At 45.8% G+C, this 17,070-nt stretch overlaps 1 protein-coding gene across 1 annotated transcript in view; it reads right to left on the bottom strand.

The window, feature by feature from the left end:
• Window positions 1-4,595, bottom strand: part of FBXL2 (F-box and leucine rich repeat protein 2) — a 31,747-nt gene extending 27,152 nt beyond the window's left edge. Inside the window, exon 1 of the mRNA XM_077916436.1 lies at window positions 4,381-4,595. Within this exon, the coding sequence (XP_077772562.1) occupies window positions 4,381-4,383 (3 nt within the window). The 5' untranslated portion in view covers window positions 4,384-4,595. The remainder of the gene's footprint in view (window positions 1-4,380) is intronic.
• Between the last annotated feature and the right edge of the window lie 12,475 nt (window positions 4,596-17,070).

The raw sequence follows: 17,070 nt of genomic DNA, 5'->3' as shown, positions 1-17,070 counted from the left end.
GGAGACTGTTTCTGCGCACACGCACTCAGTGATAGAGCGCGTCTGCGCATGTGTGCGTGGCAAAAACCCAGAAATATACTTCCGGGTTTACCGCTTACATATCCCAAAGTTTACATAACTGGAGGGATACGTAAGCGGAAGTACAACTGTGTACTTTACACAGGGTAAAATAGCAGCTTGCCAGTTGTGTGATGTAGACGGGAAAATGTGGGTGGAAAGAATCATATCTATCCCCTACAGCAGGGGTCTTCAAACTAAGGCCCGCAGGCCAGATCTGGCCCAATAGGGTCATGAATCTAGGCTGGCCGGCCAGGACAAAGCCTGCTCAGTCTCCTCCCCCATCTCAGCGAGAGGCTGGGTCTCCCTCGCTCCCTTCCCCACCTAGGGAAGCCGCTCTCGACTCTCTAATGCGCAGGTGTGCCGGCAGAGCCCCTCCTGCCCACCAGAGGAGAGTGCTGCCTGAGACCAGAGGAGGCTGGAGGCCAGGGGCCGCCGCCTCAGCAGCCACCCATGGCTCCCACAGCAGTGGGGGACTGAGCATAGAGTGACGTGGGAGGGAGCAGCAAGGGGGTCGGCGGGGAGTTGTGGCCTCCTCCCTCTATTAAGCAGCAGACCGAACAGCTGCTGAGCTTTGCGCGACTAGGCTGCCAGCCCCCTGCCCGGCAGCCTCCCCTTTCCCCTGACAGCTCTGGGAAGGCCTTTGAGCTTCGCGCCGCACGCCGTTGCCTCACACTCCCAGGCTGCTCTCTGGGGATGGGGGAGCTGCGCAGCTCCGGGGATGTTGGTCGGAGGCTAGTGACAAGAATCCGCTGCCGAGAGAGAGGAGGGGGATCGAGAACTGGGGCATCGGGAGAGGACGAAGGTTGCCTCGAGTGGAGGGTCATGGCAGAGGGCAAAGGAGAGGCAGCAGCTTTTCTCTCTCTTCTCCCCGAGGTTTTGCCAAGAGCCTGCAGCCAGCAACTGGTGTCCTTGGACACCCCCGGGGCTTTACTCGCCTCCTTCTCCCCCCGGCAACCACGTCTCCTTCTCCCCCCCCCCAAACTCGCATGTAAGCCTCCTAGAGCTCAGGAGGCACATGTATCCCCAAAGAAAGAATTGGGGAATGGGGATTTGTGTACAGGAGAAAGATTTGTCCCCTGTTCTCTCTCATGTTTTTGCTTGTGTAAGGCTGGGGGTGTGCAGCGGCTGCCATGTGGGGAGAGCTGGGGGGAAACTTTCTGTGAACAAATCGGCAAAAAGCTGTAGGCTTTTATTGCAAACACACACCCCCACACACACAATTACAATTTAATTGTTGATGATTTTCAGGGAATCTGGGTTCCTGAGTTTTCCAAACACAGAGAGTCCTGGAATGCAGACATCTCATTCTTTCTTTAAACAACTTCAGTTTTGGCGCAGTTGAAAAGTTTATGTTGATTAAAATCATTCTTCATTTTAAATATTGTATTGTTTTTTCCTGTTTTTTGTGCACTACTAATAAAATATGTGCAGTGTGCATAGGACAGTGAATTGTCCCCCTGTTTAAAAAGTCTGAGGACCCCTGCCCTACAGGCTGCACAGAAAAAGCATTTTGGTTCCTGAAATTCATTCCTATTGTGCAGATGAATCATAATTAATATAATTCTACAAGTTGTAGTATTACTGTGAGAAAGCAGTCAAGATCCAATGATCCCCAGGCATGTACCTCCAGATGGTGATGTCAGGCAACACCCTGGCATCAAGTGGCTTGGTCTCAAGTGGCCAATAGTCAGGTCAGGTGCACACAACACTGCACTCAACATTAATTTAATCTGCTTATAGTAACTGACAGGTACTTCAGTCATACCAGAACCTGTTTTGATCAGTGAAGAGATTTGGTAGAATATTGTCAGCATTATCTTTTCTCTTCATACGCTAGACTTTTAAAAAAAAGAATGCTGAAATACTAGTAAGGAGCCTGGAATATCCTAGAGTTTATATCTACTCTCCTGTCCCCGCCTCCCACCTCAACAGCACAACTGCATCTTTTCAAGCATTTTATTGCTCTGGTTCAGTTAGCTTTCAGGGCTTAGGATGCATTCAAGATGCAACAAGGCAAGACAGCAGTTCCATATAAAACAAGAATAACAGTAACCCTCATGTGTTTCTCCACCTAAAATTGCTTTTTCAGATTTTTCTCCTCATGGGAGAAGTTTACTATGTTAAAATGACGTTTTAAAAAATGATTAAGGGTGAAGTGCAGAGGCATCTGCTCCTTTCTCCCACGCACTGCATTTAAAAACTTTGACAGTATGCGTGATTCTGCACAGGGATCTGTTGCTGACATGAGTTTGCTTAAATGTGGGTAATGCTTAATCAAAGATATGAATAAGCAACTATGCTAAAAAAGGAGCAACAGCTGATTCTAGCTTCCTAATGAGTGTGCCTGTATGAGGTTTTGTAAGTTTATATTCAATGTAAAAAAAAGAAACAGGTTGATTTAAAGATGACAAAAAACCAATAACAATAAACAACCAACCAAGAATGCCTGCACAAAAATAATTTTGGGGAGAAATAAATCTTGCCAGATAGCAAAAAAGACAAGAGTAAGTATCAAGTGAACCTCTTTGGGGAGAAGGTTCTAAAGGGGAGGGGGTCACATCCTAGAAGATCACTGCCATCTGCCTCACTTTGGATGAAAGGCACCCAAAGAAAGACTTCCAAATATTTTCAGTGTACAGACAGGCTCCTGTTGCAGCAGGTGCTCCCTTAAGTTTCCAAATACCAAACCCTGTATCACTAGAAGCAAGCACCAGCATTTTGAATTGTACTCAGAAGGCTGCTAAAGAACTGGAAATATGTGTCCGCACTGACTGCTCCCAGCCTAGTAGCAAATACCCAACACCCATGCTATCCATTAACCAGCCTTTTTATTGGCATCTCATAAAATGATTACTCAACAAACAGGTGACTTAAATAGGGAGGCTCTCTCTCTTTTACTAATCTCATTTATAAAGTCCACCACCTCTGGACCATTCAGAGTCAGAGTTCAGGAAATGTTTATCTTTTCTTCCAATGTTGGAAAAGACCATTTTAACTGCAGAAACATCTGCATTTTATTTAAATGCATGAACTTGATGCAATATCAGAATGAAGTTTCCAGTGAACTGCTTCCAGTAAATAACAACGGGAATGTTGCATGCTTTATCAGACATGGGGTGACAATACTTGTAGCAGACCAAAAATGAGCGAAGAAAGCTGGCAGCTACAAACATACAAACCGCTTCCCCACATAATACAAACTGTTTTGATTTCCAGCTGTACTTCAGATACAGTATCTATACTGGACAAGAACAAAAAGTTTTATTTGATGCTGCTGTTTGCCGTGCAATAAACGTCCACACATGCACACAAGCTTTGTGAAAAACATACAAAAAGGTGCACAGAAAGGTGCAGGAAACTACTCTCCTAAAACTCGTGCCACACTCAAAAAAACAAGGTTGGGAAGTCAACGAAAGCCATCTTAAAATTCCCTTTGCTGATGCATCTACCACACTCCACCCAGGAGCGGAAAAAAGGAGGGGGGTTCATCTCCTGTCGCCGGAGATCTTCCTTTTCCTTTTCCCAAGTCCTCCCTACAGAAAACAGGCGCCAACTCCTAGGGGCAGAGGTTCATTCGTGCCCTCTCCCTCCCTATAAAATATTTTATTTCCACCCCCCCCCATTGGGCATTGCCATTCAAATGGTGTGGGTGCACCTCGTCATGCGATCGATAATGCAGGGCGGGGCTTCCTCGGATATTGTATTCTAGTTGGCGCCCCTGCTAACAGAGCCTCAGAGACAGGGTGCCGGGCGGTGCCTGCCACCCCGCCCTCTCCCAGCTGCCCGTTCTCACGTGCGTGCACGCGCCGCCGCCACCACACAGCGACGCTGCCCCGGAGCTCGCCTTTCGCCTCCACAAGCACCATTTTTCCTGCCGGGTCCCTGCGGACGTCCCCACCCGTCCCCCTCCATCTTAACGCCGCCCTGCAACGCTTGTGCCGTGAGGCGGGGAGGACGACGCCCGCTCCTCTCCCCCTCCAGGAACCCCAGCCGCCGCCCTCCACCCACCCACCCCGTCCCGGACACCGTCTCCACAAAGCCGCTTTCGAGCCCTTCGCAGCCCCCCGACCCCAAAGAGCCGCCGCCCTGCCGCGCCCCTCCCTCACCGCCACCTTCCTCGCACCCAAACGCCGTCCCCGCCGCCTCAGACCCCGCCCTACCTACAGCCGTATCTGTATATCTCTACCTATCTCCGCCCATATCGAATCTCCACATAACGGCCCGCCTGCTTTCCCGCGCGCGAGGGGCAGGCGGCGGTTTAACGGCCCGTCGGACGGGAGTGGGGGGGGGGAGAGGTGAGGAGAGACTAAAACGACCCACCATTGTGAGGCAATAGCGGGCCGCCGGTTGTCCCGGTGACGAAGGAGCCGCTCGAGAGGCCGGCCGACCGACCAACCAGCTGAAGCGGCGGCGGGACCTGCGCTCTGCTCTCGCGCGCCGCCCAGCGAGCGAGCGAGGGAGGCGGGGAGAGAAGCCGAGTGAGAGGCGGCGGCCGCCCTGAGGCGCGCGAGAGCGAGGAGGAGGAGGGACCTTCGCGGATTGGGGGAGCCGGCGGCACGTGACTCTCCGCCGGCGCGAGCCGCTCGAAGTGGGCGGGGCTTGCATGAGCTGCGGGGGAGCGGGGGGGGGGGGTAGAAAGCGGCGCTTCGCTCAACTACCTGTTCCCGGATGTTGAGCCCTAAGGGGCGCTTGGTACCGTTAACGGAATGCGAATCCAGAACTTTCCTGGAACGCTACACTTCGGAACGCGGGGCGGGGGGGGGGGGGGAGCCGGTGATATGTCGGAATGCTCCCTGTAAAGACGGTGCGGGGGGAGGGGGAATTATGTGGACCAGCATTCTGGCCCTCATGCGCTGTTTTCCTTAGGGAAGCGTGGGGGGGGGGGGAGCCCTGCCTCGGTCTTGCCGTCCGTTGCAATGGGGCCGGCCCCACCCGCGAAGCAAAGTGAGGCGGCCCCCTCTCAGGCAGGAGAGGCAGCAGGTCCGGCCTCCAAGGAATGCCGTGGATTTATGTAGACCGTTCACCCATTATTATTATTATTATTATTATTATTATTATTATTATTATTATTATTAGCACAATTCTTGATTACTATTATTATTATCATCATTATTTATTATTATTTATTATTACCATCATCACTATGATTATTACAGTCGTACCTCGGGTTAAGTACTTAATTTGTTCCGGAGGTCTGTTCTTAACCTGAAACTGTTCTTAACCTGAAGCACCACTTTAGCTAATGGGGCCTCCTGCTGCCGCCGGAGCACAATTCCTGTTCTCATCCTGAAGCAAAGTTCTTAACCTGAAGCACTATTTCTGGGTTAGTGGAGACTGTAACCTGAAGCGTATGTAACCCGAGGTACCACTGTACTATCATTCTTTTTTTATTTTTTATTATTACATTTATTTATATTTAATTTGTATACCGCCTTTCATCCCAGGACACTTCGCAGCAGAATCATGCAAAACGAGAAGACAAAGTACCATGCAAAACCAATCACTCTCACCCACCAAAACACATTTAAATAGCCATAGAATGTGAATCAGCCCAAGCCAGACTTACCTGGTTATTCCCGTTGTAGATCTGGAAGGTTGCCCATGAGGAGATGCACAAGGAGATCCTCACTCTTGCCCTAAAACAGGGGTCGGCAAGATTTATGGTACCTTGCCTGGCCCGGTTCACTCCAGCGGAGATCCCTCCATGGACCAGATTGTGTGCACGCGCAATTTCTGGCGTCTGCACAGATGCGATTTCCAGCATCTTCATCTGCACGTGCAGACGCGATTTTTAGCGCTGCGGAAGTGAGTCGCTGCGCTGCACTGGTTTAGTGCAGTGCATGGGGACTCGCTGAGCGGGCGGCTTTGTTCAGGAGTGGCTTGTTGGCCGGTTAAATGACCTCCATGGGCCACTTGTGGCCCATGGGCCTTAGGTTGCCTACCCCTGCCCTAAAACGACATATCTTTTCTGTCTCAAAGCAGTGTTTGGAGAGTGCCATTTGAAGCAAAGACATGTCTGAGGAGGGTGCTCAGCCTTTCCAATTGTTGCTTCTTTTTAACTGCAGCATCAAACCACGCAGCCTGTTTTATTCCTACCGAATCCTCAAGTTCCAAAACAACTCCAGATGTTTTGCAGCATGCCTGCTGGTGCAAATCTCAACACGGTAATGAATTATTCCACCCCCCACGCCCCTGCCCCTACTTCAATCCAGAGCAAGAAATATTAATGCTCATGTCATTCAGTCTTAACCGTAATGCCACACAGAACCCCCCTTTGTGTTGAGACGGAATAAAGGTAAGAAACAGTTGCTGGAAGAGGGCACCCTGCCCTCTCTGGGTGGTTCATGCATATGTATGGGTGTCTGCATGCATGTACACGGTTGCAAGGGGTGTGGTTTTATAGTGTGTGTGTGTGCTTGTAGCATATGCATCTCTACATTTGGTTGTGGGGTTTTGTGCGGTTGCAGGGATGGGAGTGTGGTTGCAGGATGGGTAGTCAACACAACAGTTTCTCAGGTTTCCAAATGTGCTCACATTCTCCAAAGGATGGCAATCCCTGGTTTCATCACTGTACAGTACTGTCATCTTCCACAACTAAAGGAATAAACATTGTACATTTGTTGTTGTTTAGTCGTGTCCGACTCTTCGTGACCCCATGGACCAGAACACGCCAGGCACTCTTGTCTTCCACTGCCTCCCGCAGCTTGGTCAAACTCATGCTGGTAGCTTCGAGAACACTGTCCAACCATCTCGTCCTCTGTCGTCCCCTTCTCCTTGTGCCCTCCATCTTTCCCAACATCAGGGTCTTTTCCAAGGAGTCTTCTCTTCTCATGAAGTGGCCAAAGTATTGGAGCCTCAGCTTCAGGATCTGTCCTTCCAGTGAGCACTCGGGGCTGATTTCCTTAAGAATGGATAGGTTTGATCTTCTTGCAGTCCATGGGACTCTCAAGAGTCTCCTCCAGCACCATAATTCAAAAGCATCAATTCTTCGGCGATCAGCCTTCTTTATGGTCTAGCTCTCACTTCCATACATCACTACTGGGAAAACCATAGCTTTAACTATATGGACCTTTGTCGGCAAGGTGATGTCTCTGCTTTTTAAGATGCTGTTTAGGTTTGTCATTGCTTTTCTCCCAAGAAGCAGGCGTCTTTTAATTTAGTGACTGCTTTCATCATCTGCAGTGATCATATAACCCAAGAAAGTAAAATCTCTCACTGCCTCCATTTTCTCCCTTTCATGGATCACTGCCTTGTTGTGGCGAAGGGGCCTGAATAACTCAGAGAAGCTATGAGCTATGCCGTGCAGGGCCACCCAAGGCGGACAGGTCATAGTGGAGAGTTTTGACCAAATGTGATCCACCTGGAGCAGGAACCGGCAAGCCATTCCAGTTTCCCTGCCAAGAAAACTCTATGGACAAAGACAACAGGCATATAAAAGCATTGTACATAGCAACCACTAGATGGGTCCCTCTGCAAACATCGGCATACAATACTGGCAAAATTCTACTTTCAAAATTTAAACTGCATGCATAGCTTATGATTCTGCTTAATTTTACTGAAGTTTTGACAAGCAACTGTATTTAGTAGATAATTTTATTGTGGGACTAGTGCCCCTCATGTATGTGTTTTTACAGCATCCAAACAACAGTTGTTGGCATCAAAATATCAGCCCTTATTTTCTTCCCACTTAATCCAGATTCACCCTTTACTCAGATAATTTTTCCATCACGTTGCCATACATCTGGGTTTTCTATGACATTTTGCCATTTTAGCAAAATACCCCCAACGTCATTTTTACACCCCAAAACCAGGACATGTCAGGAATTTTCCTGACATATGGCAAGCCTAGTTTTGACTATACTGTACACAATTTTGGCTTTATGAGCTATTCCCAGAATGTCAGTTGAGAGTCACCTGTACAACAAATCTAAACAATAATCAAAACACAAAAACTGAAAGACAGGAGGAACTGAAAGGTAGCAAGAACTTAAAATCCAGGAAAAAACAATCACCAGGATTGTGATTGTGGCTAAAAATGACTGAGGAAATAGATAGATCTTTGCCTGACACTGAAAGGACAACAATATAGATATCAGCAGGATCTCCCTTGGGGAAATACTGTATTCTGATGTTAGGGCCCCACCACTGAAAAGGCTCTCTCCTTTATCTTTTTCTATCTTTTACAAAGGAATGCTTTTTAGCACACTAGCAAGAAACCATTACCTGGCTGTGATTTGTCCTACTTCACTTTCCTACTTACTAGCATAGAGCTGTAAAGCTAGCTGTTATGTAGGATCCACAATATTATGTCACAGTGTATTTTCAGCCCTAACAGAAGTGTTCCTATTCACGGTTTCCAGCCAAAGGAATCTAGAACTTACAAGAGGGGGAAAGTTTCAGAAGAGGGGAAAGGAAAAATTGCACTTTCCCCCCCTTGCAACCTCCTGAAACCTTCCCCCACTGTGCTATAAATTCAAATTCTGTATTTCTTTCCTCTGTCCTCCATTTGTCCAATTTCCCTCAATTGACTATGAGTGGAAACCTGCATTTTTATGTTGATATAAATGTCTGGTTGTTAGTTCAAAAGGGGAAATTAGTTCTCCTCTCATTTACACAAAGTTGTTGTTTCCTAGAAGTCTGTCTTTTTTTTGACTACTAGGAAAAAAGGAGAAAGAAATATTCAAAAAGTGAAATAAACTAGATTTTTATTTAATATTTTACTCCTGCCTTTCTGTCAGCTGCAATAACACAGAGAGAAACAACCAGTAAGTCACATGAGTAAAGCCAGACAGAAACAACTGCTGTACCTATTACTGCTGTGTGTGAGAGAGGCTGGAAAGACTTCAACATGTCCAAAAATTATTATAATAACAAAAGAACAAGCTATGAAACCAGAACTGTAGTTTTAAAAACTCTACCTTCCTTGTACAAAGGATTATTTTTCATCAGAATACATGTTGTGTAATTTATTCCTTCATTAATTGCAATATTAATGTCAAAACCTCAACTTCTTGATAAAAATATATTCAGTAGTCCCATAATAATTCAATGGACAGTTTTTCACTGTGATGCAATAACAACTGCCACTCCATTCCGCTGAATGGTTTGTCTAGAAATTGCTCAATTTTACATAACTATTCTCCTTTTAAAAGTGCATATGTGAAATAAATTATACTAGGGAATGCAGCTGTCAAATATTTATTTAGCATTTTAGTTCTTGAAACTCTCTTGCCAATCAGATAAAAGTCATTTTCAATTCTTTTCCCCTGACATCATACTCCTAGTGTGCAAATTCTAGACACAGAAGTAACAACTATGTTGGTGTTGGCTTGTTGTGAAAATACGCAGGAATTTTAATATACATTTTAATGTATTCCAAAAGTCAGATTAACCACGGCTTAGTTTTGCCCTTAACAGAAAGTACTCGGTGTATTATGCTATTTATAATTCAAGCTAAGTCTGAATGTTGGCTAAACTCAAGAGCTTTGAATAATAATAGGGGCAGGGAATGAGATCCAGCAAGTGGGCCAATATTTATTTTGAATGAATGAAATACTGTAGATCATTTATAAAAAAATCTCTCATGAGGTGTTATGTAATGAAGATCTGCCATTCTACAAAAGAGCCGTGTCTTCAGAGAAAGAAGAACCTCCCTGAGATGCCAGCCATACTGTAGTTTGCTGGTGGTCCCAAATTGTCCCAGTATGGCCAAAACCAAGACCATCTTTTACCTGCCCGAATTGACAGATACAGCAATAAGTGGCTTTTGGTATCAGCCTAATAAAAAAATGTTTCCAAAGATCTTTCTACACCTCAAAGTGAGCAGTTGTGTTCTGTCTCAGACCTGGATGTTTATTCTTACATTAAGCAGTGTATAAATTTTATAAATCAATAAAACTCCCCCCGCAGCTGGAAATGTAATCCTTTGGGAGGGGATCTGATAGTCCAGCACTTGTTGTGTTTCAGACTTGATCCACAGTTCCCAGTCTCAGATACAGGTCCAGAGAAAGACCAGTTCACACTGCCCTTTGCATTACTCTCAGTATACACAAGTACAGTGGTACCTCGGGTTAACATAGCTGTCAAGTGTCCCTTATTTGAAGGGACAGTCCCTTATTCCAGCGCCATGTCCCGCTGCTGTCCCTTATTGATTGATGTCCCTTAAATGTCCCTTAAATTTCAAAGGAAGCAGCTCCTCTCCCTCCCTCCCTGCCGGCCAGGGAGGAGGGAGGCTCCAACTGTGTTGCTTGGCTGTGTTGCTTACCCAATAAGAAGTCTAAGAATGACTGGGGGGTGGAGCTTGCATGCCTTGTGTGTGGCTAGTTAATGCAAGCTGAGGGGGTTTCTGAATGCTGGACGCCATTTTGTTGCACGTGCTGCTGCAAATTTTGCAGTGCAAAGCCAGGCTGGGGAGCCATCTTAAGTTGAGGCTGCATAGGCCTTGTGGTGCATGTGATTCAGATTCTATTCAGTTGAACTCTGGTTACAAAGTTGGTTGGACAGTGTTCTTGAAGCTACCCAGCATGAGTTTGACCAGACTGCAGGAGGACAGGAAGACTGGAGTGCCTGGAACAGGTGAGGCTGCAGGTCCCTTATTTTGGCTGCTGGTCCCTTATTTTCAAATCTGTAAGTTGACAGCTATGGGTTAAGTACTTAATTCGTTCCGGAGGCCCATTCTTAACCTGAAACTGTTCTTTAACCTGAAGCACCACTTTAGCTAATGGGGCCTCCTGCTGCCGCTGCACCACCAGCGTGCAATTTCTGTTCTCATCCTGAAGCAAATTCTTAACCCGAGGTAATATTTCTGGGTTAGCGGAGTCTGTAATCTGAAGTGTATATAACCTGAAGTGTATGTAACCCGAGGTACCACTGTAGGACCTTTGTCTCTAAGAAACGCTGCAGGAACACCCTGAACAGAAGATTATGAACACAACTGCTTCACATCACTGTGTTATTGGACCAGAACTGTCAGTTTTAAGACCAGCCACTTTACCGGCTAATGGCTGAGCTATTAAGTGCTCAACTACACCATCCTGTGTCAATATACCTGGGAGTGAGAGCCACCAAATACAACTGGGATTACTTCCAATGAAAACTACACAGGATTGAGATGCAAGTCTGCAGTCTTGGAGTAAGAACAATTGTGCTGTTAATGTCCACGTTGCTATGCCATCATTTCCTCTATTTCACATCTGGTTGTGACTTGTTCTAAATGGGTTTGCGTTTGAGCTTTACAAACCCAAAGCACATGCAATAAGACAAAAGTTAGAACGAATACAACATTTTATATGCATAATTGAAATAAACAGGGAGTGAGTTTTCTGATAACATGCTGTGGTACACAGGGCAAACAAAATGGAAGTGGCGAACAATATATAGGAGCAATTAGAAACTTGTTTAAATATGAAAACTAATGTTCATATTATTCCAGTGGCTGCAATCCTATACATGGGGCAAATCCCATTGAACTCAATAGAACATATTTGTGGGTAGACATAGTTCATTAGTTTCACGGTGGAATCCTATCCGGCAGAAAAAAAATCATACTAGGATGAAGCAGTTCCAAAATGTAATCTTTTATTAGGATATACAGGTATTTTTTACATCATATAAAAGAAAATAAACGTCAAGGAGCTGGTTTCATAGTAAATTAAAAGTCTTTGGTTTTGGCAGTATTGAAAAGTATTCTTCAAAGCTCACACACACTTTACATTTTCTTTTTTAAAAAAACATTTTAAATATGTCTAGCTTTTGGTGAGGCGTTCCAGACAGTCTTCGCTTTATTTTCTTGGGACTAGCCAGTGGTCCTTCATTGAAGTGTGACTTTTTACTGATGACATTGCATTGCTGTGATTTATATGAGGTCATGATCTGTCCCAAGATGCGCTTGACCTTACATAACAGTTATCAGAACGCCATCCTGCCCCGGCATCGATAGGACCACAACACAACCACCAATGTTTGCCATGCCACCCACAAACAGCACATATGCCCTTTTTTATTATGCCTTTTTTTAAAAAAAGCCAGTTCCCCAGATTTTCTGGTAGCTCTGCGTGTTATGGCTTTTCATTTAATTGGGTGAAAACACTGCATAAATAAAATAAAAAGTTCCCTGCAGCTACCCGACTGTTCTGACTTCCAGACGTTTTAAAAAAGCTTGCCTGCATCTCCTTCCTATAGGTTCATAATTCAGATCCGATAAACAAAGACACCTTTCATTCCCACCCACCCCCCAACTCTGTCCTCTAACTTCAGAGGCAGGGGGGATGTGGAGGGGAAGATTAGAAGCTTCGGTAGAACTGCAAACAATTTCATATCCCAGTGTACGGTAGGTGCATAATAAATTCGTACAATAAATGTACAGTGTTAGGAGAGTTTTCACCTGGGCTCCATATTCCTGAGGACTGGGGTAAGGTGACTTCACTCTTAAGTGGTCTCTTTCCACCCACCCTCCTTGATGTATTTTAAATTAAGCAAGCAAGGGAGCATACTTAACACTTCTTAAAAGTTAAGACATAACTAAAATTTGTCAGAGGATCCAGAGTGTGCATTCTTGCTTAAGAACTGAAGAAGTGCCTTGATAGAGCAAGTCAAGGTTGACCCGCTCCCATAATCTGTGCAAATTTCCCAGCAAACCACAGGAAAGCCAGCAAGTTGTTGTGGTAAAGGTACCCCTGACCATTAGGTCCAACCGCGGATGACTCTGGGGTTGCGGCACTTATCTCACTTTACTGGCCAAGGGAGCTGGCGTTTGTCTGCAGACAGCTTCCAGGTCATGTGGCCAGCATGACTAAGCCGCTTCTGGCGAAGCAGAGCAGCGCATGGAAAAGCCATTTACCTTCCCGCCGGAGCGGTACCTATTTATCTACTTGCACTTTGATGTGCTTTCGAACTGCTAGGTGGGCAGGAGCTGGGACCGAACAACAGGAGCTCACCCCGTCGCAGGGATTCGAACCGCCAACCTTCTGATCAGCAAGCCCTGGGCTCTGTGGTTTAGACCACAGCGCTACCTGCGCCCAAGTTGTTTCAGGGCTCTAGGTAAATGTTTCACTGTCTTTGGCTATTGCAATTACATTTACATTAGATTCGCTGATCAGAAATACAACCACTTGCCCACCAAGACCAGTAGCCAACTTCTGTGAAAATGGATCTAGATATAATTTTTTTCCTGAATACCAGAGCAGGGAAACACCGCTAAAATGTAATAACTGCAGTGCAGTTGTGTATTGTGGTCATAGAATCATAGAATCATAGAATCATAGAATCATAGAGTTGGAAGAGACCACAAGGGCCATCGAGTCCAACCCCCTGCCAAGCAGGAAACACCATCAGAGCACTCCTGACATATGGTTGTCAAGCCTCTGCTTAAAGACCTCCAAAGAAGGAGACTCCACCACACTCCTTGGCAGCAAATTCCACTGTCGAACAGCTCTTACTGTCAGGAAGTTCTTCCTAATGTTTAGGTGGAATCTTCTTTCTTGTAGTTTGGATCCATTGCTCCGTGTCCGCTTCTCTGGAGCAGCAGAAAACAACCTTTCTCCCTCCTCTATGTGACATCCTTTTATATATTTGAACATGGCTATCATATCACCCCTTAACCTCCTCTTCTCCAGGCTAAACATGCCCAGCTCCCTTAGCCGTTCCTCATAAGGCATCATTTCCAGGCCTTTGACCATTTTGGTTGCCCTCCTCTGGACACGTTCCAGTTTGTCAGTGTCCTTCTTGAACTGTGGTGCCCAGAACTGGACACAGTACTCCAGGTGAGGTCTGACCAGAGCAGAATACAGTGGCACTATTACTTCCCTTGATCTAGATGCTATACTCCTATTGATGAGGCCCAGAATTGCATTGGCTTTTTTAGCTGCCGCGTCACACTGTTGGCTCATGTCAAGTTTGTGGTCAACCAAGACTCCTAGATCCTTTTCACATGTACTGCTCTCAAGCCAGGTGTCCCCCATCTTGTATTTGTGCCTCTCATTTTTTTTGCCCAAGTGCAATACTTTACATTTCTCCCTGTTAAAATTCATCTTGTTTGTTTTGGCCCAGTTCTCTAATCTGTCAAGGTCGTTTTGAAGTGTGATCCTGTCCTCTGGGGTGTTAGCCACCCCTCCCAGTTTGGTGTCATCTGCAAATTTGATCAGGATGCCCTTGAGTCCATCATCCAAGTCGTTGATAAAGATGTTGAATAAGACCGGGCCCAAGACAGAACCCTGTGGCACCCCACTAGTCACTCTTCTCCAGGATGAAGAGGAACCATTGATGAGCACCCTTTGGGTTCGGTCAGTCAGCCAGTTACAAATCCACTGAGTGGTAGCATAGTCAAGACCGCATTTTACCAGCTTCTTTACAAGAATATCATGGGGCACCTTGTCAAATGCCTTGCTGAAATCAAGGTAGACTACATCCACTGTGTTCCCTTCATCTACCAGGCTTGTAATTCTGTCAAAAAACGAGATCAGGTTAGTCTGACATGACTTATTTTTCAGAAATCCATGCTGAATATTGGTGATCACAGCATTCCTTTCTAGGTGCTCACAGACTGTTTGCTTAATGATCTGCTCCAGAATCTTCCCTGGTATTGATGTCAGACTGACTGGGCGGTAATTATTTGGGTCCTCTCTTTTCCCCTTTTTGAAAATAGGGACAACATTTGCCCTCCTCCAGTCTGCCGGGACTTCGCCTGTTCTCCAGGAATTCTCAATATTTTGCTTGATACTTCTATGCACAAAACCCCAAAATATTTGGCAAAGTATTTCATTTCAAATTGTGTTTGGTGCATGTTGGTTGAGCAATGTGGGGCTGCTGTCAGTGTAAACTGTTAATCAAGCATTCTGAAATGATCAGTCAGAAACTATGCATAAGTGTCTCAATTTGCATTCAGTATGTGTCCAATATGTATTTTGTACATAGTAAGGACGCTGAAATCCACCTGTTCTTAATTCTAAGCCACTTGGAGCAGGCTGTAGTTTAGCACTAAAGGAACAACAGTCTGTACATGCTCAGAAGTACCTTTATCTAACCTTACTTCACATCTGTCCCATTATATATGATCATTTACTGATGTGAGATCAATGAGGACCTGAAACAATGCATTTCTATGCTAGGACCTACATTACTGAATGCCTTTTCCAAGGAGATCCATCAAAAGACATTCCTCTGTGAAAAGATGAAAACTATTATTTTCTTTGGGGCTGCTTTTCCCTTAGGAGATCATTTTGGGTTCAGATATAACATCGCTGGGGGGAAATGCAACCCAAATAGGTGAACCGCCCAAGATGCTGAAAAAATAGGTTTGTGATCATCACTAGAGAGCAAACTCTGATTTGTACAAACCATAGTTTGCTGGGGTTGGACAAAACATAAAAAACAATGGTTTGTTGAAGCTGGTCTGTGGGAAAAATCATCAATATACAGTATTTTCTAGGAAACTACAGGATAAATACTCTTGTGCACCACCCTGATGTCCGAGATGTGCAAGATTTCAGAGGTTCCATGGTTTGGATTCCTCGGAATGAGGGACATCAATGACTGTGGTGTCTTTGTGATATATGGCTTATTTGCACATATATCCTACCTGATGATGGAGGGGCTCACAGCACTAACATCCCCAGAAGGTCTTCCTTCTCCCTTAGCTATATATATCCTTGGATTCAAGCAGAAATCAAGCATGTCTCTCCCTCCCAGGCTTCTGCCTTTAGCCTGCTTCTGGCTCCCCTCTCTCACACAACTCTGCTCTGGCTTTTGTCCTTTTAACTACTAGCTAGTTTGGGGGGAGGCAGTGAGAGATTTTACTTTCTTGGGCTCCATGATCACTGCAGATGGTGACAGCAGCCACGAAATTAAAAGACGCCTGCTTCTTGGGAGAAGGGCAATGACAGGCCTAGACAGCATCTTGAGAAGTAGAGATGTCACCTTGCCAACAAAGGTCCGTATAGTTAAAGCCATGGTTTTCCCAGTAGTGATGTATGGAAGTGAGAGCTGGACCATAAAGAAGGCTGATCGCCGAAGAATTGATGCTTTTGAATTATGGTGCTGGAGGAGACTCTTGAGAGTCCCATGGACTGCAAGAAGATCAAACGCATCCATTCTTAAGGAAATCAGGCCTGAGTGCTCACTGGAAGGACAGATCGTGAAGCTGAGGCTCCAGTACTTTGGCCACCTCATGAGAAGAGAAGACTTCCTGGAGAAGACACTGATGCTGGGAAAGATGGAGGGCACAAGGAGAAGGGGGCGACAGAGGACGAGATGGTTGGATAGTGTTTTCGAGGTTACCAGCATGAGTTTGACCAAACTACGGGAGGTAGTGGAGGACAGAGGTGCCTGGCGTGCTCTGGTCCATGGGGTCACAAAGAGTCGGACACGACTAAACAACAACAACAACAAAGTTTTGGGGGGGGGGGAGTTGTCATCTGGCACAGAGCCACTTCCTTTGTTACCTTAACAGCCCATACTTAGGGTCCATTAATTCACCAAGAAGCTATTCCAACAATTGAATCCTTGCTGGATCCAAGAATTAGAAGGCATACGGCCTAACCCACAACCCCCCAAAAACTCACAACAATACAGATGTTGGCTAACCAGCCGCGGAAGAGCGCTATATGCAGACTAAATGGGACTGTGTACACAGCCTTAAAGCCAAGGATGCTGAACTTTCTCCATATTTGGGTGTCTATCACTTGAATAGTCTGGGATTTGGAAGGAGGCGCTCTCTATATGAAGTCAGCTCCTGCTTTGGGTTGTTATTCCTTTCCTTGCCCTCTCGGATTTTCTCGAAGGCTCACGCATTCCTTGCCAACCTCACATTTCTTAGGGGGGGGAAGAAAAGTCTAAAGAAGCCGTGGCAAGGACGGAGGGGAATATGAAAAACATTATTTCCGAGCTCTGCTGAGTTCCAACAGAAACAGCCATTTATTTTGTCCGTGTGTTTTAACCAAAAGGATTCTGGCAGAAGTCAGGGTAGGTTTCCTTTTTGTGAGGGGGGTTTTCCTTTGGGCAAAAGGCAGTCAGTGC

This window comes from Podarcis muralis, chromosome 12 (assembly GCF_964188315.1).
Source record: "Podarcis muralis chromosome 12, rPodMur119.hap1.1, whole genome shotgun sequence".
NCBI classification, from domain to species: domain Eukaryota; kingdom Metazoa; phylum Chordata; class Lepidosauria; order Squamata; family Lacertidae; genus Podarcis; species Podarcis muralis.
This window is presented reverse-complemented; position numbering and strand designations above follow the sequence as displayed.